The sequence below is a fragment of the Myripristis murdjan genome, chromosome 8 (assembly GCF_902150065.1).
Source record: "Myripristis murdjan chromosome 8, fMyrMur1.1, whole genome shotgun sequence".
NCBI lineage: Eukaryota > Metazoa > Chordata > Actinopteri > Holocentriformes > Holocentridae > Myripristis > Myripristis murdjan.
The window spans coordinates 9912415-9931945 of record NC_043987.1 but is presented as its reverse complement, the minus strand read 5'-3'; the positions used below and the strand labels follow the sequence as shown (position 1 = coordinate 9931945).

The 19531-nt window shown below is 40.0% G+C and overlaps 2 protein-coding genes across 4 annotated transcripts in view; both read right to left on the bottom strand.

Annotated features, from left to right (window-relative positions):
- LOC115364447 (putative protein TPRXL) overlaps positions 1-8462 on the bottom strand; it is a 29125-nt gene extending 20663 nt beyond the window's left edge. The window contains exons 1-2 of the mRNA XM_030059017.1: positions 8399-8462; positions 3531-3591 (exon numbers count right to left, since the gene is read on the bottom strand). Coding sequence (XP_029914877.1) covers positions 3531-3563 — 33 coding nt within the window. The 5' untranslated portion in view covers positions 3564-3591; positions 8399-8462. The remainder of the gene's footprint in view (positions 1-3530; positions 3592-8398) is intronic.
- Positions 8463-11682: 3220 nt separating this feature from the next.
- cpt1a2b (carnitine palmitoyltransferase 1A2b) overlaps positions 11683-19531 on the bottom strand; it is a 57011-nt gene continuing 49162 nt past the window's right edge. For all 3 annotated transcript variants that reach the window (XM_030057203.1, XM_030057204.1, XM_030057205.1), the window contains exons 18-19: positions 17403-17495; positions 11683-16679 (exon numbers count right to left, since the gene is read on the bottom strand). In XM_030057203.1, the coding sequence (XP_029913063.1) occupies positions 16548-16679; positions 17403-17495 (225 nt within the window). In that variant the 3' untranslated portion in view covers positions 11683-16547. The remainder of the gene's footprint in view (positions 16680-17402; positions 17496-19531) is intronic.

Below are 19531 nucleotides of genomic sequence, written 5' to 3'. Positions count from 1 at the left end.
AGGCATACTACTGCTCATTCATTGGTAACTGAATTGTTAGGTCTGTTTGATAAGTAATTTACATTTTTAAAATAAATAATAATTTAAAATATTGTTAAAAAATTAAATTAAAAAATTAAGAAATGTCTGGAGTCACGCTTACTGGTAAACATCCACTCCTTCAAGATAATTTATTATGTTCTACAACTCATAAATATACATCAACACTACATACTTAGTGTTTGAGCAACACATCTCTGTGCTACAAAAGATCCGTGGTAAAAGCAGACCTCTATCCTGTCTTGAACCCTCAATCTTCAAAATAGCACTGCTATGCTGTTACCTACTGAGCCACCATGCTATATTGTTATGCTATGCAACTACAACCTCTGGAGGGAGGAGCTCATGAGCCATCAAAAGAAAAATAAGAAAAAGGTATCTTCTTTTTGGACTGTGGGCAGTTAACCATCCTCACCTATTTTTCCTTGAGTATGGATAGTGCAGGTGCTGGTGGGATGATAATGTCGGGACTTGAACCCCGATCTCCCAGAGGAAAGGCTGAGGTTCAGTGTGTCAGGCCAGGAAGCTGGCTACCCTGCCAATGGCCATGTGGGAGCTAATAGCTGCCCTGCGTTCCAATACCCATACTACCATACTATTTAGTAGGGAAAAAAAGAATTAGTATGTCCCAATACATACTAAACTACATACTTTTTAAGGGCAGCTGCAGTACATACTAAAAGTAAAAAGTATAAGTATGCGATTTGGAACGCAGGGCAGGTTTTAATGTGGATTGCGTCACATGGTCTGCCCTTCTCAGCAAAACAGGTGTGACACATCAATAGTGATTACTGTGGTTAGAGGCCAGACTGAAGTGACAGAAGATCAAAAACTTCAGAGAATTAAGGTAAGCTAAATATGATTTCTTATTTCAGCAAGCTTGACTCTAGCTAAGGACTTTTTATGGTGAAAGGTGGACTATTTTAATGCATGCATTTGTTTCTTGTTTTGATTTTTTTTTTTTTTTTTTTTTGTAGAATGAGTTACACAGCTTGAACAACAACTGAGTGTGCCACTGGCTTGAGCAAGGGGGCTATAACTTAATAACTTGTATTCCTTTTGGTTTTGAAGAGAATGATATTGATGGAGCAACCCTCAAAATTCTCTCTGAGAGGATGTCAGAGAGATTAATCCCATCAATAAAAAAACAAGCACAATTCCTCGAGTATCTCGAGCAGTTGAAGTTATCATGATCATCGCCATCATCATCATTGTCAACAACAACAAGAAATTGGAACAGGTAAAATGCTGTCAAGATACTGTAATTCTGGTCATTTGTGGGGGAAACTTTATTTCTCTACTAGTTACAGTCTGTTCATTACTATTTCACACAGCTCGGTCTAACATATTCTTGCATTTTTCCATATTACAAAGACCTCATGATGAGCAAACAGCTGGACCTGCTTCACTGGGTCAGTTTGCTTTCCTCAAAGCATTAAAAGATACACTTGAGGCAAAGGACCCAGAACTGTATGACATCCTCAGCAGCCAAACAATGTAGGTTACTTTTATCATTATTATGGAAAACTACTGCACATTGTAGCTTTAAATTGAGATTATACTCCATATAATGGCACTTTAAGACAACATGTTCAACTTATTCTATTATTTCTCTCCCCAACCAAGGTATCCCTCAGCCAAACAATATACAGAGATTTTAAGCCTGTTCATATGCAGATGTCCCTTCATGCGGGAGAAAATTGGTTCAGGACATGTGAGTAAGCACAAAATGAGTCTGTTAATGTATGTTTTCATATCTTAATTGTATAGATATAGCTACTGTACATACTGTATCTCAGTATATAATAAACAGAAAATGCATTCACCTAATGTTCACATTTGCCAAAAATGAGTATGTCTATCTTTTACTGTATAGGTGTATTTTACAAAATGGCTTGATGTTGACAAATCTGGACAATGCTGAGGTCAACAATCATCTCATTTTTCGACTGCACTATCCCCTTAAGTAAACAATTCCTCTCTTGGTTGTAGGATGATTTACGTGAGTCTCTAACAAGTTCAAAAAGGAAAGGCGACCCCTTATTGGTGACTCAATGGTGCAACATATGTGTCCAAAATTTTCTGTGGCAGGATCTGGAAAGAAGCGCCATACTCCGGGTCAACCAAGCCAGCTTTTCTACATAACCAGGCCCGCTGTAAGTCTTTGGAAACAACATATAACTTAAGCATACTTTTTAAAAAATGATCATGTACACCTCATCTTAGTGGTTACCTCTTACCATATTGTTGTGTCATTTTTCATGCATCATAGGCTCAGGAAGATGAAGACTTTGGAGAGGATGAAAGGACCATTCAAGCTCATATCCAAAATATGTCTACAGAGATGCTTAAAGTACACCCAGATGAGAAATCATTAAAGGAGGGAATGAGACGAACACGTGCTTACCGAAAAACCTTCATGGCAAATGCCAAGGCAGAGGAAATCATTGAAAAGTTTCCAGCACTGGCGCTTCCTAAAATAGTTGAATTGATCATATTTAATTTCATGTCTATTACTGCATTTATGATAATCAAGTATTTAGAGCTAATATATTTTTGTTCCTCCTTTCAGCGTCTGTGGGAGATGAAGGCACAATTCCTGCTCACACGTAAACTGCTTCATCTGGTGCAGTGTAAGTCTACCTTGGAATGATGCTTTTATCTTCTCTCTCTGCCATGTCACCATTGCTGGAGATTACATGATGTGATTATGATGCATAATTACAGTATGATGCGTCTGGCCTGAGTCCTATCATCATGTTGCTGATTCCACAGGACCTATGCTCACTTTTGACTTGTTTTCCCCTCGGACCTACAAAGCCTCTGCTCTTCTGTTGGACTGTCCTCAGAGAGTCTCCCCTCCTTATCCAACATTGTTCCAAGTTTTTTAAATAAAAGAAAAATTCTCATTAAAATTGTTTGAATGTGTCCTCAATCTCAACATTATAAACAACCACAATATAGTATAAGTAATGAAATAACTGTTTTGCCTGATCTGTAGAATACAATATGGTTCTTCATAGAACCCTCAGAAAATGGTTATTGGTGAAACCCTTGAAATATGAAAGGGTTCTTGGTGGAACTCCCTGGATGGGTTCTAGATGAAACCTTTGAAATATGAAAGGGTTCTTGGTGAAACTCCCTGCATGGGTTCTAGATGAAACCCTGTGAAGGTGGAATGGTTCTGGATGAAACCTCCAGTAAGGGTTCTTTGTAGAACCTCTCATGGGGGGTTCTGGGTGGAACCTTTCACAGACGGTTCTAGGTATAACCCTCCAAAAGGGTTCCAGATGTAACCTTTATAAAAGGTTCTATCTGGCACCAAAAAGGGTTCTCCTATGGGGACGAGCCGAAGAACCTTATATGGTTCTAGTTAGCACTTTTATTTCTAAGAGTGTGAGCATTATTGGGAAAGTGTTTCTAATGGCCGCTAAAACAAAAGTGAAAAAGCACTTATCATATTACTCATACTCATATTAGACAACACTTACAAAGAGAAGGGATAAGAATCTCCATGACATCATGCTGCCGTGGCGACCATCCAGGCTCACGCTGAGGAAAAGAGGAAGACAGTTCTGTCAGAATATGACGCTGTGATGTTAAAATGCACAATGCAGTAAAAATGTTGTAAGTTACTATCTGACCTGACACCTGCAAAATAATACACATTTTGACTGATCTACTTTATACGTAAGTTTAGAATGCATCTTATTGATAGTGATACCAGTTACTCGTGATCCAACCACCTGTTGTCTCCCGGCTAAAGTAAAAATTTAGTTGAAAGGAGCAAAAGGTCAACACAGTCAAAAGCAGCTGACAAACAAGATTAGGACAAGCAGCTGGAATGTGTTTCAATAATTTCCTGTCGACTCCAGTGCAGTGCCAGATACAGTGTGTCAGTATCTGGGTTATAGATAATCTCAAGTCAGTGTTTATCAGCAGAGATGGAGCATAGAAATGTGATGATTTGTTGAACATCTACTCTATCCCCACACAGTTCATTGAACATCAACACTGCACATCTAAATGCAGAGTAACCAGACCCTGGCAGTTTGCATTTGGCTCAATTATCAAGCTGGCTTCAAAAATGGCTTCAAATGGTTACAAAGAAAAAAAGTGGCCTGCACACTGTAACCTTACTAACTGTCTCCCAGTGATTCGAATGGCTCTTTTTTGCCACTATGTTCATTAACCCTATTGCATAATTCCCTTGTGCAGTGACAACAGCCAGGGAAGTGTGTCTTTAGCAGATGGAAATTTTGGCTCAAGACTTGAAACAGAAACTCACATACCACAAAGCTGAGCCCATGACTCAGTACCAAATTACCCAATTCTAGCTCCACAGATTTCCTCCACAGCAGCCATGACATTAATTAAGGACATTAATTAAAAGTGACCAGCATGAATGACAGCAAGACTCTGTTAGGCCTGAATAAAACAGACCATTCATTAATGTCATTAGTGACACCCGTGTTTACCTGCTGTTCATGTCAAGATAGCTGCAGTGAAAAACAGGTCAAAGACATGCTCACTATCATGTTACTGTGTGAGAGATCAATATGACCCTGCAGCAGAAGCACCTCAGCAAATTCTAGTAGGTTCACTGCATTATCTGCCCCACCCCCCATCCACCGATACATGTCTTTAGTGTTGCTGAATATTTTCCATTGCTCTTTGTCTTCTCTATGGCTGTGCTTCGTTCCCCTGAGAGTTCTTCAGTGTCCCGTATGAGCATGAGTGAGCAACAGTGTCCACCATGGGTCCCTCCCCTCTCTGGTCCAGCTTGTTCCTAACTCATGCTTTTTTCTGCAGTTTATTCATTTGTAAAATTTGTCATATTATGATTTTGTTTTTTGTTTTTTTTTGTTTTGTTTTGTTTTTTAATTGAAATATTTGATTCGAATATGTGTCCATTCAACATCGGTTGTACTCCTAGCCAGCCTAGAGGGGACTTCCCTCTCTCTGTGGGTCCTTCCCCATATTTCTTCCATTTTTCCCTATGTGCCTTTGGGTATTTTGGGGGAGTTTTTCCTTGCCCACTTTGAGGGTTCAGGTCGGGTTGTATCGATCTGTTTTCTATACACTGTGGGACGGTAACTGTAATGGCTCAAAATAAACTTGAACTGTGGAATCCATTCTGATTTGCATCTGGTGTTGATTAGGCAATACTGTGAGTACTTAAAACACTGAGGCGGTAAGAATGGACAGAAGAGAAGAGAAGAAATAACTGAATGTCCAGGACTTCAATAACCAGATATCATACCAGGTGACATGTGATTTTTTTTCCCCTCTAGCCAAGAATCATGAAGTGCAGCAGGCGCAGAGTGCCAGCTGAGCCTAACCACATTAATTTGCCTAGTCTGCTGCATCAGCTGTGGGTGTTTAAATATGCATAACCCTAAAATATGTTTTCAGGCTGAGAGGGTGTCTTCCAACAATTTACTTTTATAGTCACAATGATAAAACCCAAATAAATCATGATTAGACTAGATTATGACTAGAACAAATCTAAATAGTCGCATTGTATAATGACAAAGCATTATATCATTATACTCCCTCTTGTGATACATTATCGATGCTTGAATTTTCAACTTAATTTGAACAGATGCATATTTGAGTTGCTATGAGGCGCATTTCTTCAAGCCTTTGGGTATTTTCTCTGGAACTGCTCATGTTGCAGTTGCTGTTCATATTAATACACTGAAAAACACAACTGATTCCTGCTTTTGGAAAATTATTTTGCCCTTTTCTGTAAACTAGAACTTCCATGTAAACAGCAATACATCTATCAGCGATCCGATCCTAATATAATTCACAGCAGCCTGATACTCGCTGTGATATGAAGTGTACGGTGAATTGATGACAAAGAGATTGTCCTGTCAGCCAAAAAAGAGGGTAGCTTAAAACTCAGATCTGTTTAGACCAGGGGTGTCAAACTCGTGCCATGGAGGGCCGAGAGGCTGCAGGTTTTCATTCCAACCAACAACTCCACCAGGTGATTTCACTGATTAGTCCCGCCTCTCTGTTTGGAGGTAGGGTGATCAGTGAAATCACCTGGAGGAGTTTTTGGTTGGAATGAAAACCTGCAGCCTCTCGGCCCTCCATGGCACGAGTTTGACACCCCTGGATTAGACCCCACTGGTTCATGTCCTGAAGTGCCCTTTCTTGAAATGACCCTCTCCTCCTACGTCATCCTACAGTCTGTGCTGGGAAAGCCTCTTTAAACCCTCTGTTTTCAGGGGGTCTCTTTGACCACTGGCTGTCTTGACTGCATAAAACATTAGAAATATCAAGATTTAACACAAATTTGTTTTACTTGTTTAGGTTGGCAATGAGGAACTGTAAACATGTCATTTATAATCAAGATAAGTTATAATGTAAATTTGGTGATTAAATTTGAGGTTAAAGCACAGTGTTGCAAGGCACCAATTACTTTCCACTGGAAAAAGTTGAACTACAGCAAAGCTAACTTAGGGAGAATTCCAGTTTAGTTAACTAAAGCTATTTAATAAAAAGTAGTTCAATCTACTTAAACATTCAAATTGACAATGTACATGTTATACAAAACTATAACTCAATATAGTACAAACAAAGCCACGAGCCAGCCAAAAATGCCACTTGAAATGTCAAATGCATTGATTGCAAAAAGTGCCCACTTTTTCACAGGTCATAACCTAAACCAAAAAACAACTCACTATTCATGGGAAAGTCCCAGGAATGCCAGTTTTGATTTAGCACACAGTGTCCATCAGTGTCCACCTGCCATCCAGTCAGCCAGGTAACTTCTACAACAGCATGCAGCGACTTAACTCTTAACATTTGTTCACAACAGCAAATGTCAACATGAGTCACAAAAACTACAGATGTTTTTTTTTTTTTTTTTCCCACAGGTGAGCTGACAATCCCGCTTCCGGGAATAGGCCCATCCCTTTGGCACTCAAAGCCCCAGTGCGCGCTGCCTGCATGACTAACGCCTTGCCCGAACACGCACTCTAATGCTCACGATGACAGACAGAAGGGGCGTGCCTAGTCAAAGCACACACACACACATACACACACATTGTAACCCCAGTCTTAAAAACTGGGGTTACAATGGCTGACTTATTCGCGGATTTTTTAGTGCAATTTTGCATGCTTTTTTTTTTTTTTTTAACAGAGCATTGTGTTCTGCGTCCTGATTGGCTACGGGATTGTAGACCATTGTCAATCAGTATCCTCCGTGCCGTGTCTCCTGTACAGTACAGAATGCGTTCAGCTTGCCCAAAGTGTAGTGAGGGGTTTTACAGCCGTAAAACATCTATAATAATTGTAAAAAAAAAATAAAATAAAATAAATAAAGCTGACTACTTCGCGGATTTCACCTATTGCGGGTTATTTTTTAGAAAGTAACTCCCGCGATTAACGAGGGACCAGTGTATACACACACACACACACACACACACACACACACACACACACTTGTATATTCCTTTTATGGCAACAGTTGGATACTGGTTATAATATGTACCAATGTTTAACTGCTGTGTATAATAAGGTGGAAAACTGCAGTTAAACAAAATAAAAATAAATAAATAAGCTGATAAATTGAATTAAGACAACTTTAAATAAGCTGATAAATTGAATTAAGACAACTTTCTGTAAACAAAACTGCATCAGTGTAACTGGCAAAAGTACCATCTGATATATTACTGTTATTATTGATGCAGGGCTCATAAGAAAACCATGCGCCACCGCAAGGTAATTGCTGTGCGTAATTGCCGTGCGTAAGGATGCCGCCCTCGGCGCTGGCAGGTTACTGCGCTACTGGGATGACTGCCGGGTAATCAGTGGCTCTATCCACACCAAGTAAAACACAGGCGTGTGCCAACGTAAGTTTCAACTTACAGTGGGAGTAGGAGTGGGTGCTTTAAGTCTGGCAAGCAGACCCGCATGCATTTCTACAGTTTTGTATATGAACTGACTATTTTTGGTCCTGAATCTATGCAGAGTTTTACACATTCAGTCTGCGTTTAGCCCACCATGTCTGCTCACGATCTGGTGTGCAGTTTGGAGAGGTAGCGGCCAGCCACACACACCGCATCGCCGAGCTCAGTGCGTCACTACACAAAAGCTATGCAGTTGCTTTGGAACCCCAAGCGCAACAGTACATGATATGTATAACTTAGCGAATTCTTGTATTTGCTGTCTCTCGTGGCATCACTCGTACATTCTGATAAGAGTTTACCTCCATGCTATTGTGGGATTATAGTTTTAAACGGTGCGAGGACGCGCTCAGTGTTTGGAGAGATAAAATACTGGTTCCTGACAGCATCAGTTGGGAAAAAATCCAAAGAAAAGGAAAAACGCGATGGAAGCCTACCTTGCAATGCTCGTGTCGCTGGTGTTCTGCTCCGGTCCTGGGCAGCTACCATTCTTCTCACGTACTTCAGCTTTACTTTCACTTTCTAGCTGTGTGTGGGGCTAAAATACTCTCCTCCCCTCCGCCCCCTCCGCCTCCACCTCCGGTCATCCCCGAACTTCCCAAGTCTCGAGGGCTTGGTAAAGCAAACAAGAACCTTAAACTCAGTCATAGCCGGTGGCAGGCTGTGGGCAGGAAGGCAATGTGCAGCACTCCTCTTTCTTCTCCTCAGCCCTTCCCTTAATGGAGTTTATGTAGGGAGCTAACTATGCGCATGTACGTTACAACTGCACAGCCGTGGAAATGTGTGGCCATGTGTGAGCCTCACTGAACGTCAGACCTGTCTAGCAAAGCGTCGTAGGTGCTAAATGTGCGGTGCCTTTGCCTGCAGTAGCGTGCACAAATTTTTCCATGGACAGGGATGAGAATTACATATGTGGAACAATATCTCAACCATGGAAAACTTCTAAATGAACTGTAAATAGTGGCTTATTCTGTAGAAAACGATCCGCACTCAAGGTTCAATGTGGCTATACAATACAATACACATCACAATACAAGGGTTATGATTTGATAAACTGTTATATTTTGCAATAAATCAAGGAATATATTGCAAATTATTTAAACGCAAACACTGCCTTATGCACTATGTTTCCATATTATGAACTAAAATGTGGGAGTGACTTCATTAAATCGAGGGAATAAGCTCTATTTTGTGACCAAAGATGATCTAAAACATGGAAACAAGTTCATTATGTTGAGGGAATGAGTTATATATTGTATACACAAATTAGTAAATTGAGGCCTTGAAAAAAAAAAAAAAAAACTCTTATTGCACTCATCATCAGGCTCTGTAGCATTTTGACATATTGAACAGGAAATTCCTGATGGAAATCAATCAATCAATCAATCAGTCAGTCAATCAAACTTTATTTATATGGCGTCAAATCACAACAGAAGTTATCTCATGACGCTTTACAGATAGAGCAGGTAAGGACCACGCTCTACAAATTATCAGAAACAAGAAACCCAACAGATTCCCTCCTGAGCATGCTCTTGGCGACAGTGGCGAGGTAAAACTCCCCTTTAACGGGAAGAACCCTCAGGTAGAACCAGACTCAGGGTGGACGGTCACCTACCTCTACCGGTTGGGTGGGAGGGGAGAGAGAGAGACAAGGAGACAGAGACAGGGAGATAGGGACAAACTGGGACAGCAGACAACAGCAGAAACATCAGGGTATCCTGAACAGGTAGTCTAGATGGAAGTGACACGCAGCATCTAGCCATCTCATCTGCAGCTGGATGACCTTCCAGGATGAGCAGGACAGTTTGACCTAGACAAGACACAAAAAGCACAACGGAAGCAAAGGGGCAGTGGACTCTGGAACAAGCATGCACAGAAAAAAAGGGGTATGGGGGGGACTGGAAGAAGAAGAAAGGAAGAGAGGAGAGGAAGATTAGAAGAGAGGAAAGTGCTCAGAGCATGATATGAAGTCCCCCGACAGTCTAGGCCTATAGCAGCATAACTAAGGGCTGGTCCAGGGCAACCTGGGCCGACCCTAACTATAAGCTTTGTCAAAAAGGAAAGTTTTAAGTCTACTCTTAAAGATAGAGAGTGAATCTGCCCTCCGTACTGAGATAGGAAGATTGTTCCACAAACGGGGAGCCTGGAATTGGAAGGATCTGCCTCCCAATCTAGTTTTAGAGATTTTGGGAACCACCAATAAACCTGCATTTTGGGAGCGCAGTGCTCTGGCAGGGTGATAAGGAACTATGAGCTCTTTCAGATAAGATGGTGCCTGCCCATTAAGAGCTTTATAGGTGAGGAGAAGAATTTTAAATTCTATTCTGGATTCTACAGGTAGCCAATGTAAAGAAGCCAATATTGGAGTAATATGATCTCTTCTCCTAGTTCTAGTCAGCACACGTGCAGCAGCGTTTTGGACCAGCTAGAGAGTCTTTAACGACTTGCTGGTACAACCTGATAATAAGGAGTTACAGTAGTCTAACCTAGAGGTAACGAAGGCGTGGATTAATTTTTCTGCGTCACTCTGAGACAAGATATGTCGGACTTTTGAATGACATGAAATGACAACCATCCAAAGTTTTCACGCCCATTTGAGGTGGATAAACTTTTCATGGTATAAAAAGAAGAATTAGAATTAAAAAGAATTATTCCATAATTTGCAAATAGTTTGATCATTTGCCGAATAAATACAGGACATGTGCACAGGATTTATTCTCATGAGATTTTGCTGTCTGACCTGACTGAGCTGCAGTCATGGCAGATGCCAATAGTGTCAGCAGTGTGAGGACAGACCAAGAAATTAACACATTCCTTTATGTCATATAGGCGATTTATTTGTTACATGTACACTGTGTTCACTTTATCAGGTCCACCTGTACAGTCTAACGCAGTTCAAAGCAACAGCTCTGCCATAAATTCTACCTTTTAACAAAGTTTATAATGTTCAGTTTTTGTTGACATTGTGGAGAATGTGTACATTTAATTCTGTGTTTATTATTGAGGTTATAGTTTGCAGAGGTCTTGTACTGGACTACATTATATTGAGAGGTGTTTCTAATTTTTTGTCCTCCATATTTATATACATGAGGGGAGACAGAACAGTAGAAACAGCTCTCAATAAAGCAGCCCCGAATGAATGATGCAAGCAACATGTGACATGATGGTGACAAGCACACTCGCACTCAGAGATAGGAAACCACAGTGAGCTAAGGTTTCCTGCCTGTGTAGCCATGCAACACACACTCTTCAGTCTACCATTCGTTGATCCAAAGAAAATTTGGGGACCTCCACAGATTCCTTACAGTGAACCAGCCCCATGCGAAAGTAACATTTAAAAGTTTTGGGTCATCTGCATAATTAATATACTATATTATTAAAAAAGTTATCAAATTATCACAAATGATTACTAGACAAATGTTGTCTATTATTAAGTAGTGGATCTTGAGTAAATTAGTGGTTGATGTATGTATTAAGTGGGAACAAGTAAATCCAGGGGGCCCAAGATGTGACCCTCGGGGAATACCACACATTATATAAATTTAGTCTAATGTTAAAATTACTATATGAAGACAAACAACATTGTATTTGAGATACTGTATGAGCCAAACCAACTTCAACCAGAAATGAAGAGAAATAATCTACTTTGTGCATCAGTGGTCAGTGAAATTCCATTTTTTCCTCCCAGAGCAAATACACACCAAATAATCGACTAGTCATATACACTGTAGGTCAAATATTTTAATTTAATTGTACACCATCACCATTAGTAAAAGACATTTTGCACAGTCCACAATTTACATTTAAATACATTTTAAAATGCATTTGACTGACAAAGACTCTGACAATTACAAGCATCTTGTGGAGTATAAAGTCAGTAAACATGAGCTATTAGATCATTTCAGTAACGGAGTTCAACTACAGTACCCATACATCCATAAAAAGGTTCAAACATTACACATACAGAGAATAAAAGCATCATTTGTACCAGGATACATGGAAATTAATGATACGAAAATGATTCTCCCAAAAGCAAAAAAAAAAGTCAGACTCTTTAACCTGTAACCCTTCCACGAAGCAAATGTGGAAACTGCTACTAAATGTTAGTTGCGATCAACAAGAGCTCATTTCCCAAAGTGTTAAAACAAGTGTTATAAAGACACTTTCTATCTGTTCTCCTTCACTCACGTTCCACTTGTTTCAGCATCTTCATTTGAAAGGACACAGATGCTCTCCGATGCTGTGTGTGGCACAGTGGGGTAGATTGAGGCACATAATTGGTTTGACTGTTTTTTGAGAATAAGATTGCTCTCACCAGAGCAAAACCGTGGAATAACCTTAAATTCCTAGATCTCCAACATTACCTGCAATCTTTTGTGAAGAGAAAGCGCTTTTGTGCTCAGTCTATTGATTCACAAAAAATATCCCTGTCACTATATGATCATACAGAGAACTGTTCAGAAAGAGGACTGCTGAGGAGAGGTAGAAAACTGTCACTGAAATATGCTGCACCTGTCGACATCAGTTTTTAAAACCTTTCTTAAATATTAAGATAACGGTCTTGCCGCTGAGCAATAGAGCTCAGCGGCAATAAAGCATTTCTTTGGCTTTCAACAATTTAGGAAATGAGCTGCAAAATATTGAACTTGAGACAGGAACAGAGGCCACAGTGAGATCTGAGGTTATTGAGGTACTAGGCCAACACAGCCAATATAGTTCAACATTATTGTTAGAATGGAGTTCTCATTCATGAGCAGAGATGAGGCGTAACGTGCTACACCTACACAAACCTTGCCGCCGCCCAGCATGTCCAGCAGAAAATACCTACATTTAAGATTATATATATATTTAAATTAATACATACTGGTCGTTGTGATGGACATAACCTTATGTTTTGCTGCTACATCACTGCGCATGAGGTAAACTCCTGACAATGCTAACGGCAAGTAAGCTAGTTGAATACATTCTTATTAACACCCAAAACACACAGTTGCTGCTTAGAAGTTTTCCTTAAGGAACTGCATTGATTTAAGATTTGCATTGACAAAGTTGTACTGAATGAATACATGAATTAAGCCACTTGTTTTCCAACCTATGGAAATTTACAAAAAAGGCATGCAACTGCGTGTATGTCTGCTACAAAGCCAAAGGACATGAATTGTGTGAGAAGAGAAACTGAACATTATCTATATTATTTATTATCTAGAGGCATGTTCAAAGGCTTTTTGTCTGACCTGACCAAGTGGCATATATATACACACATATATAGTGAATGAGTGAAAGAGTGATTGAGTTTCACCTAAACATCATAGAAGCTTTGCATCTTAAAAAAAATTTATATGATCCATCATGGAAAAATGAAAGTCATCTCATGAAGAATTATGTCTTAATGCATTAGAAAAGTGACAGAAGCCATGTTTAGTTGTGGAATACACCTTATGCTTTGGGAAGTGCTATTGTCATAGTTCATGACAACAGATTATGGAGATGTGACAAGGCATGAATGTGCTAACCAAATTTCATTGCAACCTGACTATTAAATTTCAAGATTTGTTGCCATAGAGTAAAAATTGTTAAACAGAACAACGGACCGACACATCCATCCTAAATCCATCCAGAGAAAAAAATGCCTCTTAAATAGGACTTTGTGACTCCACAAAATTAAGCTGTGTCAGCAGTGCATAGTATCCGAATAGAACACACCTGTAGCTCATCGTGATCCTGTAAGTGAGTCAGTGAGTGAATGATTGAGTTTCACCATACAGCCTAAAAAGTAGGCCTACAAATCTGTGCAGAAGTGGACTATGTACCATTAAATAATATTAATGAGTGTATTCTTTGCTGAAAACTAAAAGTCTAACCTTAAGTCATGACCCCAAAATTAGTGACCGCTGTTTACCGTGAGAAGACTGCTATTGTTTTTGATAAAACGTAGAGTGGAAAATGAAAGGTTGTACCTTACGTGGGTGGGTAGACAATTAGCTATGGCTAATTATATTTCTCACTGGATCACATTCCATCACAACTATGTCTTGTCCAAAACTGCCAAATGTTTTCATCTACGGGGCTTGAAGGGAAATTCCCAAACACAATTGTTGCTCCTCTCATGGACTTTCTCATGCAACAAAAGAGCTTTCACTTTGGGATTATGCTTCAGCCTCACTTTGTGAACGTGACGAAACATTCTCCAGAACAATAGGCAAGAGGTGAGAACTAAGATTGTTGTGATCATGTGACGAACAAACCCTGGGAGGAGCTGGTGAAAGGGTAATGGACTTTATGGAAAGTGACAGGGAAAAGATTTTAGAGAGATATAGACAAACAGTTTTCAACTTCATACCGAGTTGTAGAGGGGAATGAAGCCAATTTTATTTAAATTTTAATTACTTACTGTCACCAAGACAGACACCTATCACTTTCATTTTGAGTCAATCAAGCAAACAGTCCAGCATCATGGGTATAACACCTGTGCTTTTTAAAGGTGGGTCTTTCCTCTGAGTGTTCAAGGTTTGGTGGAGACTCACTTATATAAATAAATCAAGTGACTGCACACCAAACAGAATTTGTCTAAGTTAACTATGTTACTGCCAAAAAAAAAGTTCAATTTACCTGTTTCCTCACTCCCTCCCTTTCTTCCTTCCTGATCATGGCATAAAAATACTTAGGCTTCTATTGTCACCAGATCCGGGTCAAAATGAAACTGGGAAAATCCACTTGATCACCTTTTGTTTATCAGCCTATTGGAAAAAAAATCAGTTCCAGTGGTGCTTGTATTTGCGTGTATGTAAAGACAATTTGAATCTGAGTGCTGCGGCATAAAATTTGACTGTGATTACAGCTGGCTTTAACTTCCAGCTGTCGTTTAATATTTGGTTTGGTAACAAAGCAGTGCACACAGCAGCGTCACACCGCTTGTGGTTGTGCTCTGTGAGCCTTCCAGTCCACACTTGGGGATTTAAAGTCCTTTGTGCCCAAATGTTTATCACAGGAAGCTGAAACTGAATTAAGAAAACTGACCAGGACCTAGGGAAATAGACTCTTATATCCCCCACAAATTTATTTATTCATTCACATATTAATTTAAATTAAACAGTTCAATATGAGTATGACAAATTTCAGCACTAATTTCTTTACAATGTTGAGTCTGACCTAGGGCAGCATCACCAAACTGAACTGTTTGCTTTCCCTCTGTTCCTCAACGTAATTTAGTGGGAAAAAATCCTCAAATCAGACAACTGTGGAGAAATAAACTAAGACCCAAAAGACACCCAAAGGTCAACAGGCCTTTATACATCACGTTGTTTCAGCCAAGCAAGCTAATTGGTCACAGATGGACTTAAAACGATCTGTTAGTGATCCATCCTGTTTTAACAACGTGCTAATGTGTAAAAGCCAGAATACCCTTCAGGATAGTTTTACTGTGACTATGGGAAGCTGCATCACTGCTTCACCCATAATAGTGGTTCAGAAGCACCCTATCCATCATGAAAATAGTTCCTTTTGTCACCTTTCTAATGTTACTGTCACATTTATGATGATTATATTTCCAGAATTTAATGGAAGAAAGCAGTAAAATTTAAGTTAGCTGAGGCAATAAAACATTCATATATTTAAAATATGAATGTTGCACAAAATGAAGCAATGATAAAATATTCAGTGTTACATGAGGCAAGCACAAATAGTCACTGCAAGTACTATAAACTACTTACAGACACTACACAGGCTATTTAACTCAAAATTTGACTAAACTTTTCCTTTAAAAGTATAGTAATTCAATAATTGACCCAGGATCTGGTAACCAGCCTGTCTAGAGATCACATGTGGGATAAAAGTAAACACCCGTGGGGAAAAGTATAATAAAATTAACACATTTGATTCAAATATCTATTACTGCACTGGTAAAGTGGCCATTCTCAGAGTTTACACCAGAATCTAGCTTTCAACGTTCTGACCTGCAAGATGCATAAAAATAAATGACAGACAGTAAGAGTGGGTTTAGACTTCAGATCATTAAAACAGCTCCTTCCCTTCATGATCATTGACACTTATCTCTCCACCCCATCCCTCATTCTCTGTGTAAGATTTTGTACTTGACCGCTGACAGAACATAAAACTGCTCTGAATCGTTTGTAATGAAAACATGTCAGGAGGGTTGTGTCAACTCACAATGTGAAAAGAACTTTAGCCTTTAGCCTTCCTTTTTATAACCATCCATCAGAGTTCTTTCATATTCCCAGGGGCAGTAGAAGAAACAGTTGGATCGAGCTAAATCGCTTTGACAGGCTTGGCGTGTAACGTTAGAAGCACCATGGAAAATAAACAGCCCCTTAACGATCATAAACAACAGTAAATATCTGCCAAATGTCTATAAATAGCTGATGTGTGCGTAACTGTAAATCTCCATATCCACTGAGTTCACAAAGTATTTGAACCACCTGGATGAAAGCTTGACTCCCTTCTTGATTTCGTGCATTAGATCCAGACAGAGTGAAGAGTACTCTTAAGCTCTGGGATGACTGAATCATCCCGAGCTGTGACAGATTTTTTACGTTTTGCACACTCAGCTTCTTGTCCCTTCACCTATGTTCAGAGGAGCTTCTTGGACTGAGTTTGGGCCGGACCTTTGGAGTTGGAAGAGGCGGTTTTGGTTTCAGGGGTGAGGAGAGCTAAGATGTCCTGGAGAGCCTGGCTGATCTGCACCCCAAACCTGTGGGAATCCTGCGAGAGGGTGTGAAAATTGTGGAGAGAGGATCAAAATCAATGACAGAGAAAAGACATAAAGAGGAGCCCTGTGATGGGCTGGTGACACATGCAGGCTGTTTCCCTGCCTCAGAGAAATGTATCTTGTATATCTTGTTGGGATGGTACGGCTCATGGGACAGAGCAGTCGTTTGGTAACTGGAGAGTTCCTGGTTCGATTGCTGACATACTGCCTTTCACTGGCTGCATTTTTAAAGCTAGATGACCTATGGAAGCACGTCATGCTAGGCTGTTAGCAAGCGGACTAAATGTTGTTCCAAAGTTCTGCAAAAATGCTTGTAAAATGTGTATAATGGTGTCTTTGTGCAGACGGGGGCCTAAACAGTCTTGGAGTTGCATAAATTGGCTTTGACTGGAAAGCTGAGACTCTTGAGGATTCAATGAGCCACATTTGATTCATGTGTGATGATGTTAGACCCCATAGCAGCCATTTCATTGTAGTAAGACCATTTTTGGAAACCAGACATCACTGTATAAAATGACCTATAATGACCTCTAGGATAATCACAGCCTCATGAAACTTGAGAACAGCCACAAATTAAAGAGCGAGGCTGTTCAGAGGATGTCTGGTTTTTTAGGTATATCGACAATAAAGGGGTGTTTCTGAGACATTTCCACAAAAGAATGCTACCCATCCATAATGTTCTAACTCTTACACACATGCACTCTGGATTTACTTACAGTGTCACTGCAGGAGTACTTAGAGGACACGTGGAAGTTGATCATATCTTCACCCACAATGATGTAGGAAACCCCATAGCCATCATCAGCAACCTAGTGCAACCACAAAGATCAGATTAGATTACTATAATCCTAATGCAACTCACTGCTCAAATGTGTGTGTGTGAGAGAGAGAGAGAGAGAGAGAGAGAGAGAGAGAAAGAGAGAGAAAGAGAGAGAAAGAGTGTGTGTGTGTGTGTGTGGGTGGGAGGGTGTGTGTGTGGATGTGTGTAGGAACAGCTCATCTTGGAGGAAGCAGACACAGAGCTTCCCCCATCATTCCAATTCCTCCCTATCACATTTTTGGAGCCGAAAAGGTCTCCAACATCTTCACTCACCACGTACAGCTAGACTGGCACTCATCAGTTATGGTCTGTGAGACATCTGTGAGTAAATATTCTCCACAACTGTGGATTCCAGCTAGCCATCAATGTTGAGCTTCAGTAAGATTGCTCGCTGGGTTCAAAGACCTTCTAACCAGATAGATGTAGGCATAGATAACCTCAGCAGGAGTGTTCACACATCGGACAAGGCCACTGTGTGTCACCGCCAAATAAACAAGCTGGCATTGAAAAAGGAAAAAAAGAAATCCAGGCACTCAAGTGAATTAACAGGTTAAAAGGCCTTTAATTAATAGGGCTTATACATTAAAACCACCGACATGTTTCAGCCATGCGGCCTTTCTCAGGGTCTTTGGCATCAAGAATTCTTGATGCCTTTTTCATTACTTTTCCCAAATATGCCATGAGCACCAGTGAAGGGGATTCCAGTAGCGCTCTGATCCGTTTTTCTTTTTCTGCAAACAACCTGGCATTTTTTGGTTTACGAAAATAACCAAAGAGACAATTTACACCCGGTCACACACTTACACATATACACAGTCACAGGGAACCACTGGACGGTGCTCTCTTTGTTCCCATACACACCCCGTGGAGAAAATTACTGTTGATCACAAATTATTCCATGTCATATGTAACAAACCCAATATAAATGCTCTGTGCAAAGGTTATGTGGATGTTGTAATAGTTAGGAGAGCTATGCAGCCATCTAACCTGGGTCATTGTGTGGGATTGTTAAATTAGGTAATAAATGTGTCTTACCCAGGATACTGGATAATGTGTCATGTTAGATGTCTTTCTGCTCCTTAAGACGAGGAGAAACTGATGTAATGTATTGTTGAACATTAGACCAATAATAATAATAATAATGTAATTCCAGTTATTTACGTTTGGTGATGTTTAATAGACACTGCATTCTGCCATAAGAGGAGACCGCCCATGTGATACTTTTGGCCATAAAATTTGACACCCAGGGGATGGCCCCCAAGTTAGCAGATAACAGAAACCTCATTGGCCAGACAGTCCCATCCAGGGGGGTCCCCCAAAACAGGTTAAAACCACCATGCACCTGAGAATCAGTGAGCAAAGCAGAGCAAAAATAGAGCAAAATGAATAATACCAGAGCAAGTAACGTAGCAAACATAAGAGCAAAGCAGAGCAAGTCGAATGAGCAAAATAGAGCAAAATGGACCAACTTTAGAGCACAGTGCAACGCAGAGCTTAGAGCACTTAGACAACTTAGAGCAACTTAGGATCGCAGGCTTACAATACTCAAGAAAATCAGAATGTACCAATAGTGTATATAGTTCTCCCCAGGCATAAGCAAGTATCTCTCCAGCACACTTTGCTTAGTTTCCTAGTGTTCATTTAACTCATAGCGTTAGCTTATGATTGACTCACGTTTTTCCAAAACCAACCTAAATTAACGTGCAGAACTACGTGGTGCCGATGCTCCAGGTACATGGTGGTTGATTAGTCCATGGTATATCTTCAGTGTATCGGGTCATAATCTTTCCATCCTTGTATTTGTTCCTGTCACAGTTTGTTTGTCTTTACCATTTCATTCCATCTATGCATCACCTTGTTCATCTACCTGCATATAGTTTGTCTAGTATTCTTTATATCTGGTAGTTTGTAAATAGTAGTGTAAACTGCTCTCTTGCCTGATCACCAAGAGACGTAGCTTTGATCGGTAATTACACCTATCTTTAAACGAATAATCACTCTTATGGTGATTAATAATAGTTTTCA